This window comes from Zingiber officinale, chromosome 10A, assembly GCF_018446385.1.
Source record: "Zingiber officinale cultivar Zhangliang chromosome 10A, Zo_v1.1, whole genome shotgun sequence".
In the NCBI taxonomy this organism is placed as follows: domain Eukaryota; kingdom Viridiplantae; phylum Streptophyta; class Magnoliopsida; order Zingiberales; family Zingiberaceae; genus Zingiber; species Zingiber officinale.
The window spans coordinates 31,797,217-31,819,839 of NC_056004.1; the positions used below are offsets into that span (position 1 = coordinate 31,797,217).

General features: G+C 36.0%; 2 protein-coding genes across 13 annotated transcripts; both read right to left on the reverse strand.

The window, feature by feature from the left end:
- Positions 1-887: 887 nt before the first annotated feature.
- On the reverse strand, positions 888-3,077 carry LOC122027276 (pentatricopeptide repeat-containing protein At3g62470, mitochondrial-like). Its single transcript, XM_042586199.1, has one exon. It carries the CDS (start codon positions 2,959-2,961, stop codon positions 1,198-1,200), a length of 1,764 nt encoding a protein of 587 aa, XP_042442133.1. The 5' UTR covers positions 2,962-3,077; the 3' UTR covers positions 888-1,197.
- Positions 3,078-6,099: 3,022 nt separating this feature from the next.
- LOC122027452 (protein FAM91A1-like) lies at positions 6,100-21,877 on the reverse strand. Of its 12 annotated transcripts, none has more exons than XM_042586428.1 (12): positions 21,383-21,401; positions 20,662-20,765; positions 20,262-20,358; positions 19,446-19,521; positions 16,639-16,772; positions 15,648-16,565; positions 11,455-11,577; positions 11,065-11,218; positions 10,216-10,276; positions 9,748-10,112; positions 7,380-9,036; positions 6,100-6,547 (listed from the first exon to the last, which is right to left on the reverse strand). In XM_042586428.1, exons 7-12 carry the CDS (start codon positions 11,569-11,571, stop codon positions 6,289-6,291), a joined length of 2,613 nt encoding a protein of 870 aa, XP_042442362.1. In that variant the 5' UTR covers positions 11,572-11,577; positions 15,648-16,565; positions 16,639-16,772; positions 19,446-19,521; positions 20,262-20,358; positions 20,662-20,765; positions 21,383-21,401; the 3' UTR covers positions 6,100-6,288. The 12 variants fall into 12 exon arrangements, with proteins under 12 accessions (XP_042442362.1, XP_042442363.1, XP_042442359.1 ...); XM_042586429.1 differs by having other exon boundaries at positions 15,648-16,575; XM_042586425.1 differs by having other exon boundaries at positions 15,648-16,095; positions 16,234-16,772.
- Between the last annotated feature and the right edge of the window lie 746 nt (positions 21,878-22,623).

The following is a 22,623-nucleotide window of genomic DNA, read 5'->3' on the forward strand; positions in this document are numbered from 1 at the left end:
GAAAACAAAGGTCCTAACTACAAATCATGTTTGACACCTTTATATTCTTACATTATATTTCCACACCGGATAACCGATTAACCACCATCAGCATGTCTGTGTGGGCATCTTTAGTTTACAGTATCATACAATCTAGTCCACTATTCAAGTTTATTTCTGCTTGATCTTGAGGGTGGATGTTAAGATATTATCCCTATGAATTGGACTCTTTTCTGGCATCTCAAGTATTGGCATAAGTGGACACTCAATAAAATTCAAAGCTTTTAACCAAAGGGAGAAGCTACTCTTTTTGAAACAATAGATTGGTTCCTAGCAGGGTTTTGTTTACTCCCAGAATGTATTGTTGAACAATCTTCTATCTACACCAGAGCACATCTTACAAAGGAATAATTGCCTTGGTAGCAAAATGTCAGGAAACCAATTTCAAAATTTCTTAAGGCAAAGGATTGATTCTTAACAACATCGACAAGGGTTATTATCAAAAGCACTGTAAAGTTCAAGTATTCATGTATCCAACAGAAATAATTGCACTCAAGACCAGCTGATAATGACATGTTGCTATTCCATTTACAGTATTTTATAGATATACCAGTCATACTAACCATAACAGACAAATTAACATAGTTTAATAGTTCTGTAATAATTAATTGTAAACTATACGATATTGTCCCTAACTAGTTTGTTGATTTCTTTTTTTAAAAAAATAATAATAAATAAATGAAGACAAAAAAACACAATCAATCAGTTAACAAGGGCTCTGCTACACCACAATAATTCACCTAAGACAAAGAAAGAATGAAATAGTGACAGCATTTCCATCTTGCTATCTTTTCATTATGTGAAAGCATGGAAATTGCAAACAAAGCACATAAACAAAACATGCATGCTTGAGAAGCAACTGAGACTATCAATATGTAATGCAAGAGTATGCATACATAACTCTAAACAGTTTTAATAACACATAATTTACAATGATAAACGGAGAGAAGAAAGAGAAGACAGAAGAAATATAAATGCTAAAGTAATACACAGAAATCAACAATCCCGTAATTTCCCAATCATGTGCCAGTGCATAGTCAAGAAGCACTTAAAAATCACACCAGAAGAAGAAACTCAATTATATTATGTCAATATCTTCCAAGTAACCTTAGATAAGGTTTCTCTTAGTTTTAGTATGATTGTCTTGATTACCTAGTCTTAGAAAATACACCTTCCAGTCTGATTGGCTACTCGCCTTTTCACTCTATTCTTCGCTCTCTCTGCCCAACCATGGAAAATGTTGGAAACTTGAAGCTTCCCAGAGAAATTCATCTTCTGTGCCAACTCGTATAGTATATCAGACGTCCCTGAACTAGAAAAGTCAGCAGCAAACTTATTGTAGTTTATCTGAGGGGCTTGCGTTCCTTTGCTTATCATCTCTTCCAGGTATTTGTGTGCCTTCTCTGGCCTTCCGTGCCGTATATGGCCCCCAATAAAGACAGTATAAGAATTGACATCTGGGCAAATACCCTTTAGTCCCATCTCTTCCCACACAGCGCAGCCCATCTGATAATTATTTTCATGGAAATAAGATTTCATGAGCATATTATATGTGTGAATTGTGGGCTCAAAGCCTTTCTTAATCATTGTATTGTAGATTCGAACAGCATCATCTGGCATGTTTCTGTTTGTCATGAGTTTAATCAAGGCATTGTATGTCCGACCATCTGGCGGGCATCCTTTACCAGTCATCTCACTCAACAGCCCTGAAACTTTATCCATTTGCTGGGCATTTCCAAACCCCACAATCAAGCAAGTATAGGTTGCAACATCCAGAGCGCTTCCTGCATCCAGCATTTCTTGGAAACAATTGACTGCCAAATCCATCTGCCCAGCCTTACAGAGGTCCTGTATTATGATTGTAAATGTCTTAGCATTTGGAAGTGGACCCTTATCTTTCATTAGCTCAAGAAGCTTGATTGCATCTGATCTCCTATGTGCCCGAATCAAGCCATCAATCATTGTATTATATACAACAGCATCTGGCTTGAATCCCATACCCAGCATCTCATTCCAGACCCTACCAGACTCCATGAGGTCAGGTGGGTACTGATCTTTCATCTTCTCGAAGAGTGCTTGAGCTTCCGTCCCAAGTTTTGCTTTCGCCAAAGCTTCAATCAAGCAGTTGAATGTTTCTAATCCAGCCTTAAAGTTGAATCTTTCCATCATCTGAAAAATGGCCATTGATTTCTTCATCTGACGAGCGGCTGAAAATCCAATGATCGCAATCTTGAAAGCGTCCATATTTAAGAATCCCTCCCTGCCCATTTCTTCAAGCAACGCCACCATCGTCTCAAACTGCCTCGTCTTACTGAGAATGCTGAGCATCTTCGTGTCGGTTTCAGAGTTATGGGAGAAATCCAAGCGGCCACCATCCCAACTGAAGAACCGGTGTGCTGGCTTAGGGGCATGTCGGAAGCGTTCAAGCACAGCCTCCATGTTCCGATCGGAAAGAAAGAGGTCTTCAATCACCTTGCAAACGCGTTCTACCTCCTTCACGTCGGATGGGCTCTCGCAGTTAGGCTCAGCATCCGAATCAGAGGCGGAAGACGAGGTGCAGACGAATCGAGATGCAGCGTTCAGGCAGAAGGGTGGCACTTGTCCCTGGGGATAAGGCGGGCGAGAGTGGGGCGGAAGGGGCCACGGCAGAAAAGGCGAAACTTGACGGCGAGAACGATGGAAAGCACAATGAGGCAGATAATGAGGATGACGAGACAGGGGCAAAGGAAGACGACGCACCCGTTTCTGTTGCTGTAGTTCTCGTCGTCCTCCTCCTCCACTCCGGCCTTCCTTTCCCTGGATCGGATCTGAAGGGCACGGGCCGGGGGTGAGGGCGCCATCAAAGAATTCTGCTTCGGCAAGCGAGGAGGAGAAGCGAGAAAGACAAAGGCGAAGGTGGATTTCGCTCAAGAGAAGACCCATCCGCCCTCCATCAACGGCGAATGGGCTAGGGCTCGAGGAAGAAGGCAGTGTGGTAGAAGTGCCAGTCTCGAAGAAGAAGATAGATGTCGGCGAATCGAGGAAGGTAGTTTCATCTAAATTTAAAAAATAAAAGCCACTCATTCACCACTTCAGTTTACTTTAGCGGATAAAATCATCCATCCACTGCAAATAATCTTTGATGATTTATCTTTCACGTATTAGTTTATGAACTGACAGAGCCACTTACCATCATAAAATACAAGAATACATTTAGAGCATCATAACATAAATAAAAATAAATTTTTCCACTAATAAATGTGAATAATTACAACTAAATTATTTAATATAAGATGTTTATTTTTCTCTAATTTTAAGGCAAAAAATCATCAATTATTCATCATAAATAACAGCCTAAGTTTTTGTCTGCTCATCAAATCATATATTAATACACATGAAATATATCTACTTTTGAAAATATCCACTATCAAGTAGTAAAAAATTGACCATTAAAATTAGATTTTACAAATAACAAATCAAAAGAAAGAAATAGACTAATTTTTATTATTTTTTTATTTTGATTTTTTTAACATATTAATGTCACCCATTTTATATTATAAGCAACTATTAAATTATAAAAAAACATATAAAAATAACTATTTATTATTATTATTTTAATTCAGATATTTAGTTTCAAGCTAATTAATTCTAAAAGTGATACCGGGTCCAATAGAAGGTTTTTACTTACCATAAAAAATTTATCCCCATAAAAAATTCATCCCACTACAATAAAATCTCTGTATTAATATTCTCATTTAAGCACGCTTAATTTCAGAATTTTAATGAAATCTTAGTGCATTAGTGCTATATAACTATTTAATTAATGAAAATTGAATAGATTGATCAAAGTTATTGATTTGATAGTAAGTAAAAGTATGTGCAGGTGAGAAGGCATTCTCTCAACAAAGATGAACCTTCAATAGGGAAAAGTTAATAACCATGAAAAGGATACAAATACAGTGAAACTAAAAATGACAATCAAGTATCCAATACACAAAGAAAAAGTGTGGACTTGGACCTTGCAAAGATTTTGTAGCAAAAAATATTCTTTTCCTTATCAAAAGCTGCTACAATAATTTATCAAAGGGCCATTTTTTGAATCAACTAAAAGGTATACACTATTTTAATATTTATTAAAAGACACATTCAATTATGCTTTTTCTATTCTATTCTTCTCTTTCTATTTCTCTTTTCTTTATTCTCTTTCTCTTTCTCTTTCGTGCATATATAAATATTCATATTAGGTCTGCGTTGAGTCTTATATGAATATGATATATTAATATCAGGTCTATGTTAGGATTAGGGGGTTAGAGATGATTATTTCAATAATATTTTAATATATTCAGAAAAGTTGAAATAAACAATGAAATGCATCGTTGGAATTTTTACAGCCTCAAAAATTTAGAAGACCTAAAATGAGTCTCCATAAATAGATTTCAGTCAAAAATCACTGATGGACCTAAACAACTCATTTCAGGTCCTTTGAATTCTAAGATTATAAGGAGTCTAACGATGTTCTCCATTATTTATTTCGGTTTCTCCAGAGGTGTTAAATATAATAAGGAAGAATCAACACTAAACCCCAACATATGCGTGATATATTCATATCAGGCCCAATGTGTCCATCAATAAATTTTGATCAAAACTCATTGATGAATCTAAACATGTCTGATTGAACCCATTTCGGATCCTTTGGATTTCTGAGATTGCAAAAAGTCCAACAATGTCTTGTATTACTTATTTTAGATTTTCAGGAGTGTTAAAATGTAATAAGGAAAAATCGACTCTAAATATCAACGTGGGTCTGATATAGAATCATATCAAGCCCATGTTGGCCTTGCCCAACATGTCCATCAATGAGTTTCGGTCAAAATCTACTGATGGATCTAAACATGTCGATTGAATCTATTTCAGGTCATGTGAATTTCTGAAACTATAAGAAGTCCAACAATGTCCTCCCTTGCTTATTTTAACTTCTCGAAGATGTTAAAATATAATAAAAAAAAAATCGTCTCTAGATCCTAATATGAATCATATCAGACCTACGTTGAGTCTGATATGAAATCATATTAGACTCATATCGAGCCTGATATGATTCATATCAAGTCTAAAGTAGACTCATATTGGAGTTTAGAATTGATTTTTTAATAATATTTTAACACATCTGAAGACACTGAATAAGTAATAAAGAGTACCATTAGACTTCTTGTCGTCTTATAAATCTACATGTCCTAAAATAGATCCAATCGAACCTATCTAGGTCCATATCAAATTTATATCGAGCCCAACATAAATTTGATATGAATATTTATGCATGTAGAGAGGAAAGAGAAGAGAGGAGAGAAAGGAGGTTGCATGCATACGAAGAAAGCACATAATTAAGTATCCTTGAATAAATACCAAAGTAACATATGTCTTTTGACTAATTCAGAAATTTACATACATCATTTGGTAAATTGCCGAAGCTAGTATGTAAATACATTGGAAAAGGTCCTGCAACGATATTCAAAGAATTTGTCAAAGTGTCCAATTCAAGAAAAATGGTGCGGTTTCATTCAAAGTATAAATTGCAAGAAAGACCAAAGGATTGCCATGCGACAATAACTGTAATTGTATAACATCAAAAGATACATCATGAATAAACACACATCTTTCCATCTGTTAGAAGTAATTTCACCTGAAACAGTCAGATGTAACTTCTCAGGACTTTTTTCTGCTTCCTTAACCATTATGTTAACTATTTTGCATACACAATTTCTTGAAGATGCTGCTATACAAAATAGAGCTTCGAAATTCATGGTGAATAAGTTCTACAACCTGAATTTACAGCATTTTTCACCATTTGTAATTTCAAATTTATAAACTTAGACATTAATATATGATATAGAATACGTCAGTGCCTACATGTCTCACAAATTGAGTCATTCATCTTCTTCAAAGAAACTACTAAAGACCAACAACAGCCATAAGAAAATGTTACGATAGAATAAAATAAAATTAAAAAAAAGGACCAGGAGTGTACAGCTTATAACTTTAGCATATCATGATATCACAACTACCCATTTCTTCAAGATAAGAAAATGCTATCATAAGCCAAAAAAAGAATGAAATTTAGGTTAATCATACTTGACAAAATATCTGCTTGAATCAAAGAATGAATAGAAGTGCAGCAATGAATCTTCAAGATGCTGAAAAAGAACTGCTAAGGTATACAAAGGAGAATGTCTCCAAGCGTCATCAAACTTGTAACACAAGCAATTCAAAAACAAACTATAATGACGTCCTAGTTGCCTGCATCAAAGTAGATGCAGATGATGCCTCTGCTATTAGCAAAACAGGCTGTCTAGCTTGCAAACATGCACATATATCAAATGGGTGTAATGATGCCCCATCAAACAATAAATTAACACCAGGTAGGACAACTTCTCTACTGTGTTCCTCATCCGATTCATGTTTTGTTCCATCAGCAGAAGTTGACTCTTCAAATGGTTGTGCACCAGCTTCATAAATGGAACTAAGTGCATAAGACCTGTAGGCAGATAAACTCAAAGAGAATTAAACATAGTTGGGGCTAAACAAAGAAAACATAGAACAAATCTGCAATTTCATAGTCAGTCTACATAACTAAATTTTACAGAAACAATTAGATCACAGAAACAAATGATGATAAATTGTAATAGTTAGCACAGACTTATTATTTGATCCTTCATAAGATCACAGTCAGGCTAAGATCACAGTCAGGCTTCATAATATTCAGTGTAAAACAGAAGAGATAACCAGATAGTATATTTTAAATGAAGAAACAGTTGACATAAAATATAAGCACGAGTTTATAGAGTTTACAACATAATTGTGCATGAGTAAGGAGGTTTTATTATCTTTGGGGACTTTGATTTATCATAAGTACTACAAGAGAGATCATTATAACCGCGACAGCTTTTTAATTGCCGCATTTTAGAACATGATTACGTGAATATTATTCTTCCCTATCTGAAGGTCAAATTAGACTTGTAGAACAATGACCTGGTAATTAAAGGTATTACTTTGTGGAAAGTGGAGAAATACTACTATTTCATGGTACTAGCTACTGACGAAAGTTAGAATTGATTATAGACAATTTTCAAATGTCTATTGAGATTCTGCCGACCCAACCTAATAGGATAAGACTTGGTTGTTATTGTTGTAGTATTGAGATTCTTATAACAAAGTACATTTTGTATGTTTCCACAGCGAACTCTAAATCGATAAAAATTTCACAACCACAAAAGATGCAAACCACAACTAAAACAAATATATTATGACTTCACTATAATTGCAGGTTCAAATGGAACGCGGCAAAGCTTATAATATTGTTTCATCACCTGAGAATGTTGCCATCAAAGCTAAGAATCTCTGGTCGGCACCTTTGCCGATTTATTAGCTTGAGCCTCTGATGTTCACTGGAAGCTCCAGAGATTGGTGTTGAAGGATCCAAAAGTGGATTCCATCTTCCACTAGCATAACTGATCAAATGACGAGGTGATTCTCGAACCTGATCAATACGGTAAAACAACCTTGCTGTTCGGCCTGTTGCTTGGTATTCAGAGCACAGATCATACAATCTTTTTCTCAGATCTTGCATTGCATCATGGTGTTCGCTAAGCCAATCTGTTTGCAGTAAATGTGATGAGACTATCCTTTCACAAATTCTGCCACATAATTTGGGATTAAACAAAGGAATACCAAATTCCAAGCTTAAAGGAACCCATTCATACTTATTATCATCTGATGAAAACATGTTTGAGTGTATCGCCTTCCTCAATCTTAGAAGGCGAATATAACCAACAGTTAATAACTCTATTTTGGTGGAGAGCTCATTTAACAATGTATTTAAGTTTGCAATTCCTTCTGGATCTAGTCCCATATCTGACCCAATAGGTTGAATTGATCCATCAAAATTCTTAAGCGGTAATGCAATATCTACATAAACAGTTCTCCCAGAACTATCAAGATCATATCTACTGAGAGGTTGTACCAGCACAGCTGAATGCTTAAGCATTGAATTTAAACAATGTAATAGTACATTTCCATTAACCAAATTTCCTTCGAACTTGCCCCCGAGGCCTCCCACTGTAGAACCATCCCAAGACCATATCAAGGCTTTCTCACAACCAGCTAATGGGACAGGAAGCAATCGCAAACACTGTCCTTTCATCAAGACAACTGATATAGGTCCATTTTCCACTAGTGAGTACAAAACTAGTTTCATCCATGGTGTCATTGAAGAATATGAGGGTGGACCAAAGTGGAATGGACCTGAAGGTCCAGGTAAAACTGATGAAGCAGGAAGTGGAACCATTGACACAATAATATCATAGTCCCTGAGAAAGAGCCGTTCTAATGTTTTCGGTGCAAGAGAAGCCAAGCTTTCACAACGAAGAACATCAACACGGTACTTCCTTTTCCTTTTTGGAATGATCCTTTCATTTTCTGGGCCATCCACAGATGCAACTTGTTGATCCCTCAGTGACTCATTTTCCTGTTTCGATGTGTTATCTTTAGCTGAAGTTTCTGAACATGCAAGAAGATGGGCATTTGCAACATCACATTCCTCAAAAGAATCAGTCTGGTGAATACTAGTGTGATCATGTTTTGAAGAATCACCATTATAATATGTCTTTGCTTCATTTGTGTCTGAAATCCTAATCTCAGATATAAGCGAACTAGTGGCATCCATAAAAGGATTCTGTGTATTAGTTTCAGTAATTGTCTCCTTGTCACCATCAGCTACCCCACCGGGCTGATGGCGCTGTGTATCAGTTAGATTAATTGTTCTCTCATTCTTGTCATCTTCAACTACCCCGCCAGACTGTAGACACTCAAGAACACAACGAAGGCTGAAAGCGTGATTGGCAAATTCCTGTAATTCGCCCTCAAATTTTTTCCCCTCTAATGTAGAGAGATCCTTGCAGAGATCAGCAATACTAGAATCACCAAGTTTTCCTGCTTCATAGAGTGTCACAGCATGAGACTTCAAACCTGCAAGCGATAGATAGGGGATCAGCTCAACTAATTAAGCTGTATTAAGGAAATGTTACAAGCTAGTGTCATCAAAGCAGTAAGTGCCCTCTTGTCAGTTGTCCCTAAGCATTCACTTGAGCAAATCGAGATGTTTAATTCTACATACAATGTTTAATTCTACATACAAAAATTGTAGAGCTCAATATCATCACTAAAAGGTGTCATTGCATATATATAATAGTCCATCATGCTAGACGATCCCATGAGCAATTATGTGATAGTTATTTATGCTTATGTGATATGATAGTTATTTAGGAAGTATATGTATGCTAATTATGTGTTGTTATTACTGACTCTTATATGTTAACTTCGGTTAATATCATAGTTTTGATCGTTGTCCTTCACTTCATTGCAGCATATACAATGTGTGTATTGTAATGCATGTTGATAGATTATTACAGTGGACTAGGACTTGGACCTAGGGCATAATATAACGTCATATGACTTCCATTCTGAAATGGACTTCATAGGGGATGATGACAATATTTCAAATAGGGCTTCTAGCCTATTAAGATTATTTACGAACCATTTTACCAAGTTAACTCGAAAAAACCTGGCATAATGTGCAATGTGCAATCTGCAAAGTGCAAATCAAGGTGGATGATTTATCAATAGATAGAACATAGAAATAGATGTGTGCCGATACAAATGAGAAAACATGGAGCAAACCTGGTGAAACAGAACCCATCATCAGATAGGATGTTATATTGGCATCAACAACAAAAGCAACATGAGCAGTGCCAGAAATTGTTCTGTCTTTTTCAGCTACCAATCCATGATTCTGTTGACCAGATTTTTCTGAGCTGATGCTAGCATTAAAACTTTCGTCATCATCACTTAGAACATTGTTAGCCGAACCATGAATGCTAGAATCATGAAGGATGGATTCTGGATCCAAAAGCTTTATAGCCCAGCCCAATCGGCATGCAAATGACGCAGCTGCCTGCAGCTGAGAAAGGTTAGCCTGCAGTGTTGCTGCCAATTCAGCAACAGTTGCATTCTCACTTGAGACAACAAAAACCGCATACAACAACCTGCACCAAAATCCAATGTGCGACTAACAATAATTTTATAACTAAAATTCAAACTATATTCACAACATTGGTTTAACAATCCCTTCAGCTCAAAGTATCTTACTCTTCGATAGGATCCTCATAGGATTGTTCCCTGTTTGAAACAAAACCTTCAAGCCTGGAAACTGAAAAAGTAGACGTTGGTCATCTGAAGAATTTGCAGGACTTAAGAAAGAACTATCAGAAAGGAATCACAGTTTCCTATACCGTTACATCAAAAACAACCCAGTAACTACAGAAGTGAGCAGATAGTAGTGAGGCAGTATCCAGTAACTACAGAAGTGAGCAGATAGTAGTGAGGCAGTATCATAATACCAGTGATTGTAAACCTAAGTAACCCTGCAGTGGCACTGTAGTATCAGGTAAAGCTGACATGTGAGTTTAGGAGAAAGCAGCCTTGTCCAAGGGTAAAAACACCCTTTTGGATACCAAGTCAAAGTGGTAAGAGAAACAGTATTGTTGATTGAAGAACTATGAGACCCCCACCTCATATAGTTCAACAAAACAAGTTCATGGTGGACTATTATTCCAATAAACTGTATATGGTTCTTAAATATATCAAGTGGTATAGTTTTAATATATCCAAAGCATCAGTCACATATAACATGAAGTCAATAGTAACATTGAACATGCAAAGCATAATCTAAATGATCTAGCAGATAAATGACTCGTGAGGGAATATATATGTAACGCCAAGAGTGTCAATTGAGCATGGAAAAGACATTCTGTGCACTATAATGAAACAATGGTTTTTGTTATATTCTATATCATATTCCACATTCCAAACTCATGCCAACTAGGTTAGAAAAGGGCAAAGATACATTGAGCTCCACCATTTTGTAACTATAATGAGTATTTAGCAAAATTGATCGCCATTCCATAAGAAGATAGACAATACCAAATATGAACATACCTTTGAACCGATCATCAGGATAAACTGGTATATCCAAGTAAATCAATCCCCTTCTGTATAGACCTCTTACAATGTCAGGATCAAAAAGAACAAAAGAATTTACTTCCTCCTTGCAGACCTTGTCTATGGTTGCTGTTTCTTCTTCAGTGAGTTTCTACAGAGGAAAAGAGTGTTACCAGAGGCAGAATCAGCTCAAACAATTGGCTGGTGCATCAGTATCAAGAAAGAATCTCCACTGAATCAGTAATGGATAATCAATTTCTAAATCTAGATGCATGGTGCAAAATTTGGGCAACTAGTATGATTAGAAACAACAACATACAATTCATACAGGCAAGCCTTCTATCATATTTCAACAATTGATAAACAAAGGTTGTGAGAAAAACAGACCTTAAATTCTTCCAATGTAAAGTTAACAAGGCAAACTCCCCACCATGGCTCAACAGGAAAATCCACAGGCTGTGTGGGGAGCAATTCCTTAGCAATTGACTTGTTCAGCTTCCACATAATTTTCTGGAAATATCCATGAAACCATATTAGTCAAGAAGTCAATAAAATAACAAAGTTGAGCAGCAGCTAAACACTACTGGAAGAAGAAATACTACGAGGGAAAAGAAAAAATTGCAGATACCATGAGATTATGAAAAATAAAAAGTTCATCCACAATTCCATGGTACTGTTGGATAGAAGTTAATAAGTATCATACGAAGCTATGTTAAGATAAAAGTACAAAAAATGAAGAAGAATATTGCTTCATTTCTTCAGACAAATCAATTGGAGTATGGATTATGTTTCTAGCATGAAGCAGTAAAGGGTGAGCTAGTGTCTTCAAAGACTCTCATTGCTTGGTGATCTGATCATGTGGCATGCATAGGGTTGGGGGTGAGGACAACCTATGAAAATTCAGAGATGGATCTGAAGGGTAGAGGATGATATCGATGTTTCATAGGAGTAAACAGAGAGGGTCAAGGTGAGAGAAAGAATAGGATTATAGATATATGGTTATTACCCTATATAACCATCCCTAAGAAAAGAATTATCCTAGTTTCTTTCCAAAATATTTGGATTTGCCAATATAACTCACCAAGGTATGACTCAGCCATGTACTTAAGTGAACATAAACATGAATGTCTTGTTCCTAATTAAACTCTACTGTCACCAAGAGACTAGCTTTGGCCAAGCAAATTTAAATAAATAAATAACTCATTTGTGACAGCGTGAATTTGTTTCTCCTTTTGCATTATCCCACTTTAGCTGGTACACCTTGGAACTACTGTAAAATGGATGGATTTTGTGCACAGGTAAAATGGAGATCACGTTTAAGTCATCCAAGTCCAAGTATATATGATGGGAGATGAATGAAGAAAGGCAAGTTGTTGAATTTTTAGTGTTTAAGGTCATCTTTAAGCAATTAAGAATTTTCTAAAGTTCTATGAAAGAATGTGAATCAAAAGATAGGGTTCATCATTAGATTCTTAGAATCAGATACCGTTCAATCACATCTGCATTCCTCTCCTCATTTAAGCAATAAGGTCATGGTACTTATTAGTATAACAAGATAAAGAAACAATCTGGTACCACCAAATGTAGGTTAAGTGAGAGTTAGTGACATCGAGCAGGATAGAGATTATCCTGCGGGTTGACGAGAAGGGGGATAATCCCTTCTTCTTGAGGAGAAGGCAAGAAGAGAAACTGCCATCTTCCATATTTTTCCAAAAAAAAAAAAAATTTAATAACCAAGGATAATCCATCAAATAGCTAAACATATGCTTATATAGACTCCAAATCTTAAGACAGAAGAAAGAAATCCTAACGTATAGACCTTAATTCCTAAGATGCAAAAAAAGGAAAGAAATTCTAAAAGAATTAAAAAATTATTAACGGACTCACAATCCTAAACGGATTCAAACCCCACAAAATACATAAGACGAAAATTACCAAAATTATCTTAAATACCAAAAAACTAAAAAATTACTAAAAACAGTATGAAAGATACTCACCCCGGATTAAAAAGAACTCGTCCTCAAGTTTATAATAGTGTCAAGTGGTAGCCCAGGAGTAAGATCAGCTAGCACTAAATCGGCAAAATATCTAACACGCTTAACTACATTGTCAAGTTCAACGTTGCTTAACTTGTCTTGTCTATCTGTTGCCTTCTTTAACCTACTCATGTTTCTATCAGTTATATCACCTTGAGGACACCTTATGCCGGTGACTCCATGGTGAGGAAAGAATTCTATGTCACCTTCACTACTTTCCTAAACCCTACATCAGCAACATCACTATTAATGCCCACGCCGATTGATTTGACCAAACCATGTTGGTCATCTTTGTTGGACCAGGGAGGCCGACAAGAGGAGGTGAATTGCCCTGAAAATAAGTTAGAATAATCCCGAGTTAGTTTTAGTAGGGACACAATATTAGTTAACCAAATACAACATTAAAATAACAACTTAAAAAGAAATAAATAAGATACTAGGATTTTACTTGGTTACAACGTAAGTGGATGTTAATTTAAGGCAGTTGCAAAGCTCCACTAAAAATATCTCCTTTGTTGAAGGCATAGAAGTCTCTTACACTCTTTGATAGCTCAAAAAATTGCTAGGAATAGAATACAAAAGTTGTTGTCTATTTTCTACCTCTAGGGGTCTTTTTATAACCCCTGAAAAATTCTATCTGAAGCTGGAAGATGTCTTCAATGGGGTTCAAGGCGCCTTCAATTAAAGAAGTTTTATCACCAAATATAAAACTTTTTCTTTGGCTAACGGTCATTGAAAGGCGCCTTCAACAGGCTGGACGACGTCTTCGACACTGTTCATGAAAGGTGCCTTCCAAGCCATTAAAGGTGCCTTCCCTGCAAATTAGCTCCTTCATCCTCGAGCAATCTTCCGCTCCGGCTTCTTGACCCTCGAAAACGCCGCGCGCTTCCTTCTCGTCTGCAGGCGTACTCTTCCGCAGCACCTTGTCCCTCGAACGCACCGAGCCCGTCGACTCTTTCCCGTGCCATCCTTCTCGCTAGCTGCATCTTTCGCTCGACTTCTTGTGCTTCTAAGTTCCTACACACAGACATAAGGATCAAACACAACATGACATAACTTAACTCGATTGATCATATCAAAATTACCTCGGGGTACTTACAATCTCCCCCTTTTTTAATGTGCACCAACCCGACTTAGAGTTAGGGTAAAAGCATAGAATTAATAAAATGATAATTAAAATTGAAATTTTGCAAACTACAAAATTACAAATATAACCTCCGCCTAGACTTAAGCTCTCATCTCTCATTCTCCCCCTTTAATCATATCAAAATAAAGCCAGGAAAAAAAACACAGTTAGATAAAAAAATTGAAACTTTTTCTAAGGGTTAAGGAAACATAATTCAAAGAAAAAAAATTTACAAAATGTTTTTCCAAAAATCTGAATTTTCAAGATTTAATAATCACACTTGTCAAATTTAATTTAAAAATAATTTTAACACTTTGAAAAATTTTGAAATTTTTTCTTAAAGTTCAACAGTAGTATATGAATATACAGAAAAATTTTCACAAAAAATATTTTAAGTATTTTAGAATAAATAAATTATTTTGTTCAGAAACATAGTTTTTGCAAGATAAATATCAAAAATAGATTTTTATCCAAACAAATCTCCCAAATTTTTCTAAGTATTGAGAACAACATGTATAACAAATGAAAAATTAAATATTTTAAAAATAAGTTTTCGAGACTTTTTAGTTTTTAAGAATAAGGTTTTCAGTAAATAATCCATAGAAAATTCATTATTTATTAGAAAATTTTAAAAAAAATATTTCCAAACAGAAATTCAACAATTCTAATAATTTATAACAAAAAAATAAAACAAAACATTTCAAACAGACATAATTATTTTCAAAAATGAATATTTTAAAAATAGTTTTACTACTCTAAAAATCAGGTTGGTTTTTCTATGTGTTCAAAATATAATAGCAATTCTTTAAAAAATCAGGATTTTCAAAATGCATCTCAGGAAAAAATTTAAATTTTAAATTATGATTTTTCTATAAAAAATCCATAACAAATTATTTAATCGATAAAAATTTCCAAAAAAAATTATACTAAGAGTTTATTCGTTCTAGCAATAGGGGGAAAATTTTCAATAATAAATGTGAACAATATGCATTTGAACTTAATTTTGAAAAAAAATTTAACATTCCTAAATGTAAAACATGCATAATCATTTATTTATACAAAGCAAGATTTGAGAACCCAAAATAGATTTTTACCTACTAGGTTAACAAGAAATTTCTTGGATACATATTTTTGTGATACTTTTCTAATTTGGCCCTTATGATATTTAAGGAACCAATTTAGCCTTCTATAATTAGGATTAACACATGCAGAATTCTTTGATTTTTCAATTTGGTCCTTCAATTTTTCATTTTTATCTTTTAGTTTATCATACATTTCTAAAGGACGTGTATTCGCTAAGATTGCTTTCAATTCTAAAACTTTCTTTTTCAATTAGTATTTTTAAACTTAAGTTTATATAACAATCTAGTCATAGATTTAATACCTGAATATAATGCGTCAAGAGATAGTAGACATACCTCACTTACCAGATCCACTCTAAAGTTTGTTTCTTCCTCATCGCTACAGGTTTCTTCTGAGGAGTCTCCCCTTTGTCTATGCTCTCCTCCTGGTGACTTGTCATCAGTGCATGTCCAGCACACTCGTCCAAATCAGATTCTAATGACGACTCATCCCAAATCGCCTTCAGGGTTTTATGCTTTGTTGTGCTTGGTTCTTTCTTATTGTCCTTCTTCAGTCTTGGGCAGTCATCCTCGATGTACCCTTCTTCATTGCAATGATAGCATCCCACCTTTCTTTTTCTTCTTTTCTAGGCCTGCATCTTATTGAATTTATTAGATCTAAAAAATTTCTTAAATTTTCTTACCATAAATGTCGTTTTGTCATCGTTAAGGGAAGTGTCGGCATCTGATTCGTCCTTCATAACTTTTAGGACAATGTTGTTTGATTTTTCTACGTCCTGAGTATCTACACAACGAGACTCGTGAAGTTCAAAAAGTAGAAAATAAACTTTCAAGCGAACTTACCTCGAGGCCCTTAGAGATGTAGTAAGCATCTACTAAGGCTAACCACTCTGGAGTTCTCGGAAAGGCATTAAGTGCATACCTTAAAGAGTCATGATTTGTTATCTTTTCTCTGAGGTTGTTGAGCTGGATGATCAGATCTTTGATCTTAGCATGGAGTTGAGCTATCTTCTCTCCCTTATTCATCCGGAGATTCATCAGTTGACTTCGGAGGATGTCCCGTCTCACTAATTTTGCTTCCAAAGTTTCCTCGTGAAGTTTCAGGAATTTCTCCGAGAGATCTTTTGCAGATTAGTAGCTTCTGATCCGGCTGACCTCTTGGGGCGAAAGGACGCTAAGCAAATGGAATTCTGTTTTGAACCACGAAGTCGGCTTGTTCCTTCTTCGTCCACATGTACTCTTCTTTGTCAACTCCTTGTTGATCCTTAGATGCTATAAAATCGTATTTTATAATTAACAAAATTTTAAAATTGGTCTTGAAGAATACCTCCATGTGCTTTTTCCACATTGCGAAGTCTCCCTCGAATTTCGTCGGATAGATGCTAGATCCAGACATTTCTTCTACTTCGGATGGTGGTTAATCCGTCTAAAGCAGGTCTGACTCTGATACCACTTGTTGAACTAGGGAGGCCAACAAGAGGGGGTGAATTGTCATAAAAATAAGTTAAAATAATCTCGAGCTAGTTTTAGCAGAGACACAATATTAGTTAACCAAATACAACATTAAAATAACAACTTAAAAAGAAATAAATAAGAGACTAGAATTTTTACTTGGTTACAACATAGGTGATTATTAATCCAAGGCGGTTGCAAAGTTCCACTAAAAATATCTCCTTTGTTGAAGGCAGAGAAGCCTCTTACACTCTTTTATAGCTCAGAAAGTTGCTAGGAATAGAATACAGAAGTTGTTATGTATTTCCTAACTCCGGGGGTCTTTTTATAGCCCATGGAAATTCTATCCGAAATTAGAAGACGCCTTCAATAGGGTTCAAGGCACCTTTAATCAAAGAAATTTTATCGCCGAAGATAAAACTTTATCTTTGGCTAATGGTCACTTGAAGACGCCTTGAACAGGTTGGAAGGCGCCTTCAGTACTGTTCATGGAAGGCGCCTTCCAAGTCCTTAAAGGCGCCTTCAGCTCCTTTATCCTCGAGTAATATTCCGCTCCGACTTCTTGTCCCTCGAAAACACTGTGCGCTTCCTTCTTGTCTGCCAGCGTACTCTTCCGCGGCACCTCATCCCTCGGACGCACCGAGCCCGTCAACTATTCCCGTGTCATCCTTCTCGCTAGCTACGTCTTTCGCTCAACTTCTTGTGCTCCTAAGTTCTTACATACTTAGACACAAGGATCAAACGCAATAAGACCAACTTAACTCGGTTGACCACATCAAAACTACTTTAGGGTACTTATAATCTTCTATATTGAACTCTCCCGATGGCTTCGGCTAACCTCGTCTCGGAATTTGTCATTCTCTAACATCATTAGTTCATTATCACCTTTAAATTCATCAGAATCCCAATACTTATTTTGGTAGTCAATAGATTCATCGCCAATAGTTGCAAAACTAGATACCAAATCAAAAGTGTCCTCAGCAATTTCTTCTTCAGCATCATCGTCATAAACTGGATCATTAGTCATCTCGGCCTCGTCTCCAATTCGATATTGAGATTCATCTTCAATTATAGCATCTTTCACAACTTGCAGCATGCCAGGTTCATCAACTTCTTTTGGGTCAAATTCTTCCTCCAAATCATATTCGAATTCGTCCAAGTCATCTCGAGTATCGAAGCTATTGTCCTCCACGACGAAACCTAATCGTTCTGGAAACAAAGTTTGAGTATAACTAAAGGGAAGGAAGTGATATTTCATTCTTTTTCTTCATCTTCTCTCAATCCTTGATCTGCCTTGCCTTGTCGGTCTCGTGAGTGTTGCAATTACTCCCACCACACCAATGCTAGCCTTTTACTTTCACCTGATCGGATACTTCCCAATAATAAAAAATCATCCCCACTTTGTTAAGCCAATCAACGAATCCCTCGGTTCGTGACATACCAGAAAACTCCGGAAGATCAACTAGAAACCCGAAATCTCCATATCGTTCCTCTCGACCACAACTTTCCAAAAACTAAGCACGATTGTGATATGGGTTTTTGAAAGAGGAACCAAAATTAGGATAAAAAAACTTGCGATCTTTAAGATCTCGGGCACTACGATCATAGTGTGAGACTTCCTCAATCGAAACCTGCCTCTTACGATCTCAACCACGTACCTCACAATCTTTAAGATTTCACACCGCCGCCAGTGGGTTAAATCTGCCACTTGTTTCTGTAAATACTCAATCATTAGAACTCTCGACTTCCTCAATCGGAACTTACCTGATGTTGCGACCGCGACTATGACAACCTTCCATTAGATTTGATGTTTGGCTTCCTCAATCGAAACTTGCCTATTATCCGGCAAGCTGACGAGAAGAGGGATAATCCCTTCTTCTTGAGGAGCAGGCAAGAAGAGAAACCACCGTCCTCCAGATTTTTTCAAAAAAAAGGAAATTTTATTTAATTACCGAAGATAATCCCTCAAACAGCTAAACAGATGCTTATATAGACTCTAAACCTTAAGACACAAAGAAAGGAAAGAATCTTAACATATAGACCTCAATTCCTAAGATGTAAAAAAGGAAAGAAATTCTAAAAGAAAAAAAAATTATTAATAGACTCACAATTCTAAAATTCATAAACGGACTCAAAATCCAAAAAAAACAAAAGATGAAAATTACCAAAATTACCCTAAATACCAAAAAAACTCAAAAATTACTAAAAATAGTATGAAAGATATTCGGATCCCCTTGCATCAGTTAATCACTTTGTCAATGATTGGATAAGATTAAGATCCTATTAAACCGAATAAACCACCCATATACACTATCTCATGCAAAATGCATACAGCTACACAAATAATCTACTACTAATAATACAAAAAAGAAAAAAGAATTATTTTATCGTTGCATGGAAATAAATTATTAATAAGAAAGATTGCATAAATAGATAATTAACATATGCACACTAATGATAAGTTAGCAAAAAATCACCCATTAGTTTTGCATTATCCGCACAACCTTAGCACATTAGATTGAGTTAACCTCAAATACATCTTAATTGATAAAAAAGGGAATCACACAGGATTAGGTAAAGCTAAATCAATAAGGCCAACTTTAAATCCAAACATAAACCAAATCAACAAATAAAAGAAAAGCAAACCCATTGTATGCACACAATGATAAGGAATTAATGGACCTTCGATCTGCACTTGTTCATAATATCGATATATTCATTTCGTCCAATTCCTGTGAGCCTCAAAGCATCTGCAGCACTGAAATTTGGGATGCTATCATAAGGTTGCTCTGCGAATTGTTTTTGGAACATTAGATATGCAAAAAGTTCTTCTGTGGCATAAGATTGGAACTTTTCTTGTGACACTCATATAAAAGACAAGGAAAGATAAAAAAGGGAGAAGAAAAGAATGCTGAAATAAATAAAGAATATAGGGGTATAATAAACACAAAATACTTGTGTATCTATCCATGTCAATAAAAAAAACTACCAAGTTCTTCAACAAAGTAAACATTCAAGTGTCCACTCTGATAAAAATTCTTCATGGGCATTCACATGGAAATGGAGTTGCTTGGATGTTTTTGCTACCTAATTAAATTTGGTAAGATATCAATGTCAAAATGAGAACGATAAACCGGCAACAAGACATGTAGAGCCTGGCATTTATGATCTTTAATTTTATATTTTTAAACCAACATACTTACACACTTACACCCATAATAATTATTTCTCAGATAAAAGCATCAATGAAACTTATATCCAATTTGTGCAAGCAGACAGAATGTTTCAGGAATATAAGTCCATATTAAGATAAACTGAGAATCCAACTTTTCTGATCTTATGTCTCGACACCATAACTACATTTTGGCAAGATTCTAACTCACAATCTTATGTTTGTTTGCCAGGAAAACCCTAGAGATATGAAAAGGACTTCTCGAAGTTGAGACTTGGAATAGAGAAAGGAAAAAGAAGTAGGAGTTAAGAGAAATCAAGAATTACCATTCTTCAAAACCTCAAAGATCATGTCACAGTAATATCTGAATGGTGACACTCTCATTACACGGCAAACATATTCCGCAAGATGGTAGGGAAATAACTGCAATGGAAATATGTCAATTCATAATGCTAAAAATTACTTAACAATTAAACACAATCAAACCAAAGTACACAAAGATCCAACCATTAAAATAATCAAGATTTGAAAATTTGAGAAATTTGTAAAACACCATTGTGAAATTAAATATTAAGAAGAACATGTAAGTAAAAAAAAAGTGCATGTAGAGATACAAAGAGCTGCATATTGCCACCCCCCCTTAGACATTAAAATATATGCAATGGGGAAAAATATGTATATCACAAAAAAAAACAGAGGCTCCAGGACATACGGCTAGATTCTTACGCAGATAGCGCATCATCTCTTCATAATATTCTCCTTCTTTGCAGACTTTGCGTGCAAAACACTGATTCCATTGTAGACGTTTTCTGATGCAGTGGTCTATGATCCTGGGCTCAATGAAATTTTCAGGTACTTACATAATCCATGTAATTTACAGAACTAAAGAAACATAGTGAACTAGGAATATCAACATTTGTAGCTGATAAGTTCTAAACCACAGAATTTGTGGGATAATAAATAGTTTCTCTTGGAACAAACAAGAAAAACATACGACAAAAACAATTTTCCACTTCAGGGAAAAAGAACTTTGATTGGGAAATTAATAAGAATTCCAAGAATTTTCGGTTATAAGATAAATGATACTTTTGGGACTGAGTAACATGAAATCACATGCTTTCGCACACCTCCAACCAAGTTTTGATGTTCTTCATGAAGATGTAAATAAAGCATGCAGCTCTTGTTGGCCGCATTTAGTTGATCATAAAGGACAATAAGAGACTTGGCAAAAAGCGATCATGCAAGAATGCCCTACATTCAAATAGCATATACCAGACACGCTATATTAGGCAAACAGACGGGAAGAAAAAAGCCAAGTTGCAGAACCAATTGTTTTGATTTTAGGAGGCCAAGATTTGACTGAGCTCCATGCAAGAAACTACTATGCTCGATCTAACTAAATAATCTAAATGCACACACAACAACAAAAATGTCCAGAGAGTGGAACCTTCTGTGCCACTCTTCTTTCGAAGTCAGGACTGCCTGAAGTCTCTTCGGCAAATTTTCCCATGGGCTTTGGTCCCTTATTGCCTTCAGAAGAAGCTGCTCCTCCAATGTGGTCGGAATATGCTGCATCTCCTAAGCCGACCACTGCACAGGTAAAAAGAAGGGGAAAAAAATCCTCATATGCATCGATCATTCAGCAATGAACTAAGAATCAACGAAGATACGGCGAGCTGCATTCAACCTTTCACAAATCAACAAGAAAAGTCCAAACAGAAATTCTGAGGTGCGAGATAGAATTAGGGTTTTGGAAGCGTCGCCTGATAGAAACCGGGCGGAGATGGATCGGCACCGGCACTGAGAACTCCGATCGAGGTTGTCCTGGTCGATCGGATTATGACGTGGAAAGAGTGCGTTGTGAAGCAGGCATGATAAGCGGAGACGAAGACAGAAGACTTGATCCCAATTACCGATCTCGGATTATTACTTTCACTGCCAACTAACTTCCAAAGAGAGACAAACAAAATGTATTCTCGTTTAGTTATCCAATTGTATACCCTCTCATGATTGAATACCATCCGCCACATCATCAAATGGTGTGGAGTAGAATGTTTTAGGCCCCAATCAATGTTTAATGGCTGTGACAACGTTGGGCAGGGCACGTGGTTGACCAGTGACAGTGGTAGAGAAGAGCCCGCAATTATTATTTTTTAACTATAGAAACTAATTATTAAATCGACCATAATTTACGTAATTTAATAAATATCGCATACTTTCTTATTGATGTCATATTAAGAAATTCAGATGAAATAAATACTGTTGTAGTCGTAGCATTATTCATTCAAATAGAAAGATTGAGAGAGAATAAACTTTTGTTTAATTTTTTACTCATTCTAAATATACAGGAAGGTTAAAACTGTTGGATATTGGGGCCTAAATGGACCAATACGATTTTGAGGAGGAAAAATCGGAAGCCATCAATTGTTGAAAGTCGTAATTGACTTCAAAATTGAAATCTACGATTGAATATAGACTATTAATTTGCTCAAAACCGATTAATGGTGAATGAGAAATTCCGATGTGCATTCCTTATTAATGATGTTGAGTTATTGGAGCTAACCCAGCACCGTGCACCTCCGCCAGGCGCAGCAGTGCGCGCGCCCATCGCGCACGCGCGTGGCGTGGCGGGCTCAGTGCGCAGCACCGCCGCCGAGCAGAGTACCGTACTTTCCGAGTTAACCCAAT